This window comes from Lucilia sericata, unplaced genomic scaffold (genome assembly GCF_015586225.1).
Source record: "Lucilia sericata isolate MDLA Ls3-8-SP2 unplaced genomic scaffold, ASM1558622v1 Contig000235F_arrow, whole genome shotgun sequence".
Classification (NCBI taxonomy): domain Eukaryota; kingdom Metazoa; phylum Arthropoda; class Insecta; order Diptera; family Calliphoridae; genus Lucilia; species Lucilia sericata.
Window position 1 is genome coordinate 241,525 of NW_023994262.1, and position 12,076 is coordinate 253,600.

The window sequence follows — 12,076 nt, forward strand, 5'->3', positions numbered from 1 at the left end:
GTTCTAGTTCAGTTCTAGTTCAGTTCTAGTTCAGTTCTAGTTCAGTTCTAGTTCAGTTCTAGTTCAGTTCTAGTTCAGTTCTAGTTCAGTTCTAGTTCAGTTCTAGTTCAGTTCTAGTTCAGTTCTAGTTCAGTTCTAGTTCAGTTCTAGTTCAGTTCTAGTTCAGTTCTAGTTCAGTTCTAGTTCAGTTCTAGTTCAGTTCTAGTTCAGTTCTAGTTCAGTTCTAGTTCAGTTCTAGTTCAGTTCTAGTTCAGTTCCAGTTCAGTTCTAGTTCAGTTCTAGTTCAGTTCTAGTTCAGTTCTAGTTCAGTTCTAGTTCAGTTCTAGTTCAGTTCTAGTTCAGTTCTAGTTCTAGTTCAGTTCTAGTTCAGTTCTAGTTCAGTTCTAGTTCAGTTCTAGTTCAGTTCTAGTTCAGTTCTAGTTCAGTTCTAGTTCAGTTCTAGTTCAGTTCTAGTTCAGTTCTAGTTCAGTTCTAGTTCAGTTCTAGTTCAGTTCTAGTTCAGTTCTAGTTCAGTTCTAGTTCAGTTCTAGTTCAGTTCTAGTTCAGTTCTAGTTCAGTTCTAGTTCAGTTCTAGTTCAGTTCTAGTTCAGTTCTAGTTCAGTTCTAGTTCAGTTCTAGTTCTAGTTCAGTTCTAGTTCAGTTCTAGTTCAGTTCTAGTTCAGTTCTAGTTCAGTTCTAGTTCAGTTCTAGTTCAGTTCTAGTTCAGTTCAGTTCTAGTTCAGTTCCAGTTTAATTCTAGTTTTGGTTCACTTCTGATTAGTTTTTAAGTGAAGAATTTGTTTTGAACGATATGACCGATGATAGCATGAATCAAATGTATCGCAGTTCGTAGTATGTTGTAAAACTACAGTGTAATTTTCTAATTTAGATTTTGAAGTGAACTAGCAATGATATGTTGGATTTGTTGTAATGATATATGCTTCTTCTTTTTAGTAGGCAAAGAATAATGTGTGGATCCAAATACTTGCATATATACACTACAATGTCAGTGGATAGTTGTAGTTGTACATTGTTGATATTGACACTAATTGCCAGAGCAACCATATAGACAATAAGAAAAATGCCAACCTAAAGATATGCACATAGATTCACATCTCTAACTAGTATTTGTGCAACTGTGATAATATTTCTACTTACTACTTTTTCACTTAAAACTACTACTAAAGTTACTACAACTACTATTATTTTTGAATTCATATTTTTCCTTAATACTTAATGGAAAATTATTATAAACACGTGTTGATCTATGTGATAAGTTTATTAACCCATAAAAAGGTGTCTAATGTCTTCCCGAGATTTAAATCAGAAGCTTTAAATCCAAAATATTTAATTACCACATATTCACTACATATGACCACAATAACAAAAATAAAAAACTGCCTTTTAAGCAAAATATGTTTTAGCCAACAGAATTTTAGGATGGCTTTTATTAAACCTAAAAATAAATATTATTTGTAACGAAAAATAAAACAATATTTTTATATACATAAATATTAGTATTTTGTTTAAACAAAATTTATATACCGTCGCACATGTTGCCAACATGTGTTATTTAAATAAATATTTATGAAAATCATTCGTTTATTTATTTGATATTTTTTTGCATAACGTTTTCTTTTCTTTTGTAATTTTCATAGTTTCAAATGATCATATTAAACTGTCATCTTATTTGGGGAAATCACCATATTTAATTTTAAAAAATGACACAGATTTATTTTTATAAACACAGATTTATTTATATAAATATGTGAAAATACTGAAGTCATTATAGATTTTATTTAGGGTGATTGAAATCATTAACCCTTTCATTGTAGTTTATCAACACAAATTAAAATTTTCATTAATGAATTGAAAAAAGTATTTTTTTTTTTTGTTTATTTTAATTAATAAGCAATTGCCGATTAATTAAAACACAAGATGGATTTTATTTTTTTTACATACAGACAGACAAATTCCTGTAGGAAACTTTTCAACTGCACATTTTTTTAATTAAAGCGTTTGGTAAACATTGTTTGTCCAGTTCAGTCCTAGTTCAATTCAGTTCTAGTTAGTTCTAGTTCAGTTCTAGTTCAGTTCTAATTCAGTTCTAGTTCAGTTCTAGTTCAGTTCTAGTTCAGTTCTAGTTCAGTTCTAGTTCAGTTCTAGTTCAGTTCTAGTTCAGTTCTAGTTCAGTTCTAGTTCAGTTCTAGTTCAGTCTAGTTCAGTTCTAGTTCAGTTCTAGTTCAGTTCTAGTTCAGTTCTAGTTCAGTTCTAAGTCAGTTCTAGTTCAGTTCTAGTTCAGTTCTAATTCAGTTCTAGTTCAGTTCTAGTTCAGTTCTAGTTCAGTTCTAGTTCAGTTCTAGTTCAGTTCTAGTTCAGTTCTAGTTCAGTTCTAGTTCAGTTCTAGTTCAGTTCTAGTTCAGTTCTAGTTCAGTTCTAGTTCAGTTCTAGTTCAGTTCTAGTTCAGTTCTAGTTCAGTTCTAGTTCAGTTCTAGTTCAGTTCTAGTTCAGTTCTAGTTCAGTTCTAGTTCAGTTCTAGTTCAGTTCTAGTTCAGTTCTAGTTCAGTTCTAGTTCAGTTCTAGTTCAGTTCTAGTTCAGTTCTAGTTCAGTTCTAGTTCAGTTCTAGTTCAGTTCAATTCTAGTTAAATTTTAGATCAGTTCTAATTTCAATTTGCATCGGTTATCTACAATATTTTTAAATTCTTAATTAATTAATAATTGAATAAAAACTGAAGTGTGTGCCAACAGTTTCCTATTAAATCATTTCGATCAAACAGTTACATTAAATTATGAATATCAATTAATGTTTTTTTTAAGATTTTTATAAATTGATCAATAAAATAGCAATCAGTTTTTTTAAAATAGAAGTATAAATCAATAAAATGCCAAACTGTCTAAATTTGCTTAATAGTTTTTTGCAAACAATTTGCGAAAAATAAACTTTTTAACTAATTTAAATTGTAGACCAACGACCAAGTCACAAATGTAATAGAAATCAGCACTAAAAATTATTTTAGTACAGTGAAACCTATAATTAACTAATTGCCAATTCACAATTGAAGCGAAAGTTTTTCTTCTTTTTATTAAGAAATTCCATTCTTTCGGAATTAAGATATTTACACGAAATGATCATTTTATTTATAATCGCAAATTTCCCATTTTTCTTTTTAGATTTTTTTTAAACTTTTAAATTTAAAAACTGTCCCACTGTTACTCATCCATACATTTAAAAATCTAAGATCTTTATGAGTCAATTGTTTATAATAATTTTATTTAGATTTTGACTTTGCAGTTTGTTTCCTTTTTTGCCAATAAAAACAATTATTGCCTCCCAGCGTTTCAATTAAGCAGGACAAGGCGACAAATTCTTTTTTAATTGAAAAAATACTTTTTAAATATTTGTTTTAATAAAACAAATCAAATCATCGTTACTTTATTTTTTAATTGAAAACAATGTTTGAAAATTCAATAAAATTTAAGAAATAGAACATAAATAACATTCACAGAAAAACAATGCAATTTTACATTTATCAATAAAAAATATGTAAGCAATAATAAATAAAAATTGTGAGTGTTTTTATTGCAGAAAAATTTCAAACATTACACAGATGTTGTGTGTGAAAAAGTGTTCTTTTATTTTAAAAAGATGCTTTGCAATTTGATTTAAGTGTAAACATTAAAAAATTGCAATATTAATTTGTAAAATTCTGGTGTTTTTCCTCATCATTGCGTTTAGACTATAAAAATGTTTATGTTCTAATTTTTTTCAAAGAACATTAAAGAAAAATGTTTTTTATTTTAGATAAATTTGTTAGTAAATAGTTTATTGTTTAGACTTTTTTTACGAGTATGTTAATTTTGAACTAGAATTTTCTCACCAATAGTTCTAGTGCGGTTCTAATTCTGTTCTAATATAGTTCTAGTTCAGTTTTAGTTCAGTTCTTGATTAATTCTAGTTTAGTTCTAGTTCAGTTCTGTGTTAGTTCTATTCTAGTTCTGTTCTGTTCTAGTTCTGTTCTAATTCTGTTCTAGTTCTGTTCTAGTTCTGTTCTAGTTCTGTTCTAGTTCTGTTCTAGTTCTGTTCTAGTTCTGTTCTAGTTCTGTTCTAGTTATACCCTACACCACTATAGTGGGGAGGGTATTATACGTTTGTGCTGATGTTTGTAACACACAAAAATATTGGTCCTACACCCACCTTTAAGTCAGGAGGGATCGGCCCATGTTTGACCTATACTCCTATATAAAGCCTCATTTAGAAAATTATTTTTTTATCAATAAATTGCTTAAATACTTTGGAATTAAGGTAAAATTCAACATAAAAGTTTCTTTGTGAAAAATTAAAATTTTTAAAATATACTCATGGTGTAGGGTATTATATGGTCGGCCATGCCCTACTATACTTTCCTACTTGTTCTGTTCTAGTTCTAGTTCTGTTCTGTTCTAGTTCTGTTCTAGTTCTGTTATAGTTCTGTTCTAGTTCTAGTTCTGTTCTAGTTCTAGTTCTGTTCTAGTTCAGTTCTAGTTCTGTTCTAGTTCTGTTCTAGTTCTGTTCTAGTTCTGTTCTAGTACTGTTCTAGTTCAGTTCTAGTTCTGTTCTAGTTCTGTTCTAGTTCTGTTCTAGTTCTGTTCTAGTTCTGTTCTAGTTCTGTTCTAGTTCTGTTCTAGTTCTGTTCTAGTTCTGTTCTAGTTCTGTTCTAGTTCTGTTCTAGTTCTGTTCTAGTTCTGTTCTAGTTAGTTCTGTTGTAGTTCTGTTGTAGTTCTGTTCTAGTTCTGTTCTAGTTCTGTTCTAGTTCTGTTCCAGTTCTGTTCAAGTTCTAGTTCAGTTCTAGTTCTGTTCTAGTTCTGTTCTAGTTCTGTTGTAGTTCTGTTCTAGTTCTGTTCTAGTTCTGTTCTAGTTCTCTTCCAGTTCTGTTCAAGTTCTGTTCAAGTTCTAGTTCTGTTCTAGTTCTGTTCTAGTTCTGTTCTAGTTCTGTTCTAGTTCTGTTCTAGTTCTGTTCTAGTTCTGTTCTAGTTCTGTTCTAGTTCTGTTCTAGTTCTGTTCTAGTTCTGTTCTAGTTCTGTTCTAGTTCTGTTCTAGTTCTGTTCTAGTTCTGTTCTAGTTCTGTTCTAGTTCTGTTCTAGTTCTGTTCTAGTTCTGTTCTAGTTCTGTTCTAGTTCTGTTCTAGTTCTGTTCTAGTTCTGTTCTAGTTCTGTTCTAGTTCTGTTCTAGTTCTGTTCTAGTTCTGTTCTAGTTCTGTTCTGTTCTAGTTCTGTTCTAGTTCTGTTCTAGTTCTGTTCTAGTTCTGTTCTAGTTCTGTTCTTGTTCTGTTCTTGTTCTGTTCTAGTTCTGTTCTTGTTCTGTTCTAGTTCTGTTCTAGTTCTGTTCTAGTTCTGTTCTAGTTCTGTTCTAGTTCTGTTCTAGTTCTGTTCTAGTTCTGTTCTAGTTCTGTTCTAGTTCTGTTCTAGTTCCGTTCTAGTTCTGTTCTAGTTCTGTTCTAGCTCTGTTCTAGTTCTGTTCTAGTTCTGTTCTAGTTCTATTCTAGTTCTGTTCTAGTTCTGTTCTAGTTCTGTTCTAGTTCTGTTCTAGATCTGTTCTAGTTCTGTTCTAGTTCTGTTCTAGTTCTGTTCTAGTTCTGTTCTAGTTCTGTTCTGTTCTAATTCTGTTCTAGTTCTGTTATACTTTTTTTAAATCCCTTTAATTCTCCAAACGTATACTTTTACAAATATTAAGGTTTATGCTAAAAAATATGATCAAATCAAAATGAAAATTTTATATTGCAAAAGTATGTATATAAAACATGCGCCCAAAATAATTTAAACTTGTATCTTCGAATTTCAACGCAATGCTTATGTTCAGAGTATATACCTCGTATTTAAATATACATGTTCATTATAGATAACTTATGTATAACCGATTATGGTATATGAAGCACAACTTTATATGCCGTGGTGTGAATAAGTAAAATATGAGATTAAAAAAATTATGCATTGTTTAAAATCGGCACAAACTAATTGTTTCTTTTATACATAATACACGTTGGCAACAACATTTATTCGAAACAAACTTTTCAAATAAATATAAAAATCCTCTGAAAAAAAAATGTTCAAATGCTAAGATACTCTTACATGCAAAATTAAAAAAAAAAAAAAAATACTCGTATCTACTAAAATTTCTGCTTTAATTGCACTATTTCCGTTTGCAACCAGATATTTGACGAGTGCGATTGTATACACGAGAGATGTAGAAAAGAATTGTTTTGCATTTGGATTTTAGAATGGAGAAAAATTGTATTAGAATGTTGTTTAAGTGATCATATACAAAAATATAAATTATTTACATTTGTTAGCAGCAAATGTATCATTTAAAGTTATAAATTTGTGTTTACAAAAAAAAAAAAAAAAAGATTTATTCATGGAAATTTATGTTTTCTTCCATGGCGAATATGAAATTTATTTGCCATTAATATTGTATAAAATGGCGCCAAATTATGGTCTAGTTAGTAAATATTTTTGTATTTAAAACAACCAAATTAAAAATTTAATATTATTTAAGGCTACACACTGGAATGATTACATATTAATAGTAATATGTACATATGTATTAATTTCAGTACTTTATTGAAATTTAACAAAATGATTAAAAAATTGGAACAATCTTTGGGATACAATTTTAAATATGTATACATGTTGAATTAGTTGACAGAAAACTCTCTTTTAGGTTCAGATCTTAATAAGAAGTAAAATATCGTTCTAGTTGAGTTCTAGTTAAGTTCTAGTTAAGTTCTAGTTCAGTTCTAGTTAAGTTCTAGTTCAGTTCTAGTTCAGTTCTAGTTCAGTTCTAGTTCAGTTCTAGTTCAGTTCTAGTTCAGTTCTAGTTCAGTTCTAGTTCAGTTCTAGTTCAGTTCAAGTTCAGTTCTAGTTCAGTTCTAGTTCAGTTCTAGTTCAGTTCTAGTTCAGTTCTAGTTCAGTTCTAGTTCAGTTCTAGTTCAGTTCTAGTTAAGTTCTAGTTCAGTTCTAGTTCAGTTCTAGTTCAGTTCTAGTTCAGTTCTAGTTCAGTTCTAGTTTAGTTCTAGTTCAGTTCTAGTTCAGTTCTAGTTCAGTTCTAGTTCAGTTCTAGTTCAGTTCTAGTTCAGTTCTAGTTCAGTTCTAGTTCAGTTCTAGTTAAGTTCTAGTTAAGTTCTAGTTCAGTTCTAATTCAGTTCTAGTTCAGTTCTAGTTCAGTTCTAGTTAAGTTCTAGTTCAGTTCTAGTTCAGTTCTAGTTCAGTTCTAGTTCAGTTCTAGTTCAGTTCTAGTTCAGTTCTAGTTCAGTTCTAGTTCAGTTCTAGTTCAGTTCTAGTTCAGTTCTAGTTCAGTTCTAGTTCAGTTCTAGTTCAGTTCTAGTTCAGTTCTAGTTCAGTTCTAGTTCAGTTCTAGTTCAGTTCTAGTTCTAGTTCAGTTCTAGTTCAGTTCTAGTTCAGTTCTAGTTCAGTTCTAGTTCAGTTCTAGTTCAGTTCTAGTTCAGTTCTAGTTCAGTTCTAGTTCAGTTCTAGTTCAGTTCTAGTTCAGTTCTAGTTCAGTTCTAGTTCAGTTCTAGTTAAGTTCTAGTTGAGTTCTAGTTAAGATCTAGTTCAGTTCTAGTTAAGTTCTAGTTCAGTTCAAGTCAGTTCTAGTGCAGTTCAAGTCAGTTCTAGTGCAGTTCTAGTTAAGTTCTAGTTCAGTTCTAGTTCAGTTCTAGTTCAGTTCTAGTTCAGTTCTAGTTCAGTTCTAGTTCAGTTCAGTTAAAGTTCAGCTCTACTTCAGTTCTAGTTCAGCTCTACTTCAGTTCTAGTTCAGTTCTAGTTCAGTTCTAGTTCAGTTCTAGTTCAGTTCTAGTTCAGTTCTAGTTCAGTTCTAGTTCAGTTCTAGTTCAGTTCTAGTTCAGTTCTAGTTCACTTCTAGTTCAGTTCTAGTTCAGTTCTAGTTCAGTTCTAGTTCAGTTCTAGTTCAGTTCTAGTTCTAGTTCAGTTCTAGTTCAGTTCTAGTTCAGTTCAGTTAAAGTTCAGCTCTACTTCAGTTCTAGTTCAGTTCTAGTTCAGTTCTAGTTCAGTTCTAGTTCAGTTCTAGTTCAGTTCTAGTTCAGTTCTAGTTCAGTTCTAGTTCAGTTCTAGTTCACTTCTAGTTCAGTTCTAGTTCAGTTCTAGTTCAGTTCTAGTTCAGTTCTAATTCAGTTCTAGTTCAGTTCTAGTTCAGTTCTAGTTCAGTTCTAGTTCAGTTCTAGTTCAGTTCTAGTTCAGTTCTAGTTCAGTTCTAGTTCAGTTCTAGTTCAGTTCTAGTTCAGTTCTAGTTCAGTTCTAGTTCAGTTCTAGTTCAGTTCTAGTTCAGTTCTAGTTCAGTTCTAGTTCAGTTCTAGTTCAGTTCTAGTTCAGTTCTAGTTCTAGTTCAGTTCTAGTTCAGTTCTAGTTCAGTTTCTAGTCAGTTCTAGTTCAGTTCTAGTTCAGTTCTAGTTCAGTTCTAGTTCAGTTCTAGTTCAGTTCTAATTCAGTTCTAGTTCAGTTCTAGTTCAGTTCTAGTTCAGTTCTAGTTCAGTTCTAGTTCAGTTCTAGTTCAGTTCTAATTCAGTTCTAGTTCAGTTCTAGTTCAGTTCTAGTTCAGTCTAGTTCAGTTCTAGTCAGTTCTAGTTCAGTTCTAGTTCAGTTCTAGTTCAGTTCTAGTTCAGTTCTAGTTCAGTTCTAGTTCAGTTCTAGTTCAGTTCTAGTTCAGTTCTAGTTCAGTTCTAGTTCAGTTCTAGTTCAGTTCTAGTTCAGTTCTAGTTCAGTTCTAGTTCAGTTCTAGTTCAGTTCTAGTTCAGTTCTAGTCTAGTTCAGTTCTAGTTCAGTTCTAGTTCAGTTCTAGTTCAGTTCTAGTTCAGTTCTAGTTCAGTTCTAGTTCAGTTCTAGTTCAGTTCTAGTTCACTTCTAGTTCAGTTCTAGTTCAGTTCTAGTTCAGTTCTAGTTCAGTTCTAGTTCAGTTCTAGTTCAGTTCTAATTCAGTTCTAGTTCAGTTCTAGTTCAGTTCTAGTTCAGTTCTAGTTCAGTTCTAGTTCAGTTCTAGTTCAGTTCTAGTTCAGTTCTAGTTCAGTTCTAGTTCAGTTCTAGTTCAGTTCTAGTTCAGTTCTAGTTCAGTTCTAGTTCAGTTCTAGTTCAGTTCTAGTTCAGTTCTAGTTCAGTTCTAGTTCAGTTCTAGTTCAGTTCTAGTTCAGTTCTAGTTCTGTTCTAGTTCTGTTCTAGTTCAGTTCTAGTTCCGTTATAGAGTTAAAGATCTATGGCCGATTGGTAATCGGTTTTTAGGATCCAATTGCTGTTTCAGTATTAGGAACAATACATTTTGGCAAATGAATGCGGATATAATACGCATTCCTAGTAGAAGTGGTTATGCTAGTTATGACGGTTTCTATAGATCTGGAACACTTTGCCATACTTTATGACCCAAAAGCGAAAGAAAAGCCAAATAATAGTGGAACAGCCTGTTACACATTTCTAGCCATAAAAGCAGTTTTCAATAAAATTAATATGACGTCATCAATTATAATTTTTATCATATGGAAGTACAAGTAATTAAGTATAGGCACACACACATACACATACATAAGTAATATATCTTTCTTAGTATCTTTTCCATCGACATTTATCTGATGTCTTTTGTATATCTAACCAAAAAAAAAAGATGCAAATAAATAAATAATTATTTTTTTGTATACAAACATTCCTATCAAGAGGAATGTATATAAATAAGAAGAGATCTCTTTAAGAGCCAATACATAAACTCCTCAATTGTGTTTGCTTCACTTAGAAGTCAGACGGACGAACGGCATAGGGACATTGCTTATATATGGTTTTTTATTTTTATTGATTTTAATTGAAATGCTAGTCAACAATTTATCTATAGATCTTAATACGATGAGCAGTGTTTAGTTTGAAAGTTTTTGAAATTACATATGTATGCATATGAAGCGAAATTAAAAAAAAATTTATTTTCCATTTTAGCAACCCGATCAAAAGTGTAATGGTGTTGTGTGCGATTGTAAAGGTTTGAAGGGCCGACCAGGTGATATTGGTGTACCCGGTTTTCAAGGTTATGAAGGTCCAGCTGGTGAATTTGGTCCAATGGGTCCACCCGGTCGTCCTGGCGAATGGGGTGATCCTGGTGAGTACGGTGGTCCAGGTGAAAAAGGTCATCGTGTAAGTTAATAATAGAATATCCATAATTCATATCAAATATTCAATATATTTTTTTCATATTTAGGGTGACCCTGGTTTAGCTGGCTTACCTGGAGCTCCTGGTCCTCGTGTAAGTATTTATGGCGTTTAGTATTTACTTCAATTTGCTTTTATATTATAGTTTAATTATTTGTTTTTTAGGGTCGTCAAGGTGAAGACGGTCCACAAGGTCCTCGTGGTATTGATGGTTGTGATGGTAAGACTGGTCAGCAAGGTGCTCCCGGTGTCCCCGGTAGACATGGTGGTCGCGGTGAAGTTGGTAAACCTGGTCCCCCAGGTCCCACTGGTGATGCCGGTGAAGGTGGTATTAACTCCAAGGGAACCAAAGGTAGTCGTGGTGATCGTGGTACTGATGGCTACGATGGTCAACAAGGTTATCAAGGCATGAAGGGTTATAAGGGTGACACCGGTTTCCCTGGTTTAGAAGGTGCAAAAGGTGAATCTGGCCCCAAGGGTTACAAGGGTGAAATGGCTGAACCGGCCGATTTACAATTGCAAGAACAAGGTCAACAAGGTGATAAGGGTGAACCAGCTGATGCCGAAGAGGGTGAATGGAATCCAACACCAGTTATTAAGGGTGAAAAAGGTGAAAAAGGTATACGAGGAGATGCCGGTATTCGCGGTCCTCAGGGTGAAATTGGTGAACTTGGTCGTCAAGGTTTGCCCGGTATTCGTGGTGATACTGGTGAAGCTGGTGAACGTGGTAAACCCGGTAAACCTGGTGATCCTGGTTTTCCTGGTGCTAAAGGTGTTAAAGGTGCTCCTGGTTACAACGGTAGAGATGGTGAAGATGGACTTCCTGGTCAACTTGGTGATGATGGTTACAACGGTATTCCCGGTGTACAAGGTCCTCCTGGTCCACCCGGTATCTACGATCCCAATTTAGATATTTCATTACCCGGTCCTATTGGTCCCCAAGGTGATATTGGTGAACCTGGTTTGCCCGGTTTGTCAGGTATACCCGGTCGTCCTGGTCGTCAGGGTCCCCGTGGTCCAACTGGCCCTCCTGGTGATGCTGGTTTGGATGGTCTACCTGGTCGTCGTGGTGCCAGTATAAAGGGTGACGATGGTGATTTTGGTTTAATGGGTCCCCCTGGTCCTATGGGACCTCCTGGAAAACCTGGTCCAATTGGTCGTGTTGGTGAACCTGGTAATCCCGGTAAAAATGTACTTGGTCCCAAAGGTTTTGCTGGTCAACCTGGCATTCCCGGCCTTGATGGTTATCGTGGTGACCGTGGTGATATGGGTTTACCTGGTGAGAAAGGTTTACCTGGTTTAGGTGTTGACAAAGTTGGTCCCCCCGGTCCAGATGGTATGCCCGGTCCTCGCGGTCAACCTGGTGTTGACGGTATTCCTGGTTATCGTGGTATGCCCGGTGACAAAGGTATTCGTGGTGATGACTGTGGAATTTGCCCTGCTGGTCCAAAAGGCATTCCTGGTATTCGTGGTGATGCTGGTTATCCTGGAGCTCATGGAGCTAGAGGTCTTTCGGGTATTACTGGAGAACGTGGTTTCAAGGGTTTGCCTGGTCGTCCTGGTCTAGTTGGTTTCAAAGGTATTCGTGGTACCGATGGTATTCCTGGTGAATCCGGTCAGCCTGGTCTCCCCGGTAGACCTGGTCAAGTTTTACGAACTGGTAACAAACGTATAGCAGAAACTGGCGATGTTGGTGATATGGGCGAACGTGGTATGCAAGGAGAAACTGGTGACCGTGGTGCTAAAGGTATAGATGGACTTCGTGGTTTTAAGGGTGAAACTGGTTTGCGTGGTGAATATGGTGATGCTGGTTATCCCGGTAGGGATGGTGCTCCTGGTAGACACGGTAAAGATGGAAGACCTGGTCGTGATTTTACTACTCCTAAAATTTATCTTATTGGTGATCCCGGTTACGATGGTCGCAAG

General features: G+C 34.2%; 1 protein-coding gene across 2 annotated transcripts in view; it reads left to right on the forward strand.

Moving 5' to 3' along the window:
- LOC119602513 (collagen alpha-1(IV) chain) overlaps positions 1-12,076 on the forward strand; it is a 39,237-nt gene that overhangs the window by 23,247 nt on the left and 3,914 nt on the right. For both annotated transcript variants that reach the window (XM_037954080.1, XM_037954079.1), the window contains exons 3-5: positions 9,941-10,135; positions 10,200-10,244; positions 10,316-12,075. In XM_037954080.1, the coding sequence (XP_037810008.1) occupies positions 9,941-10,135; positions 10,200-10,244; positions 10,316-12,075 (2,000 nt within the window). The remainder of the gene's footprint in view (positions 1-9,940; positions 10,136-10,199; positions 10,245-10,315; position 12,076) is intronic.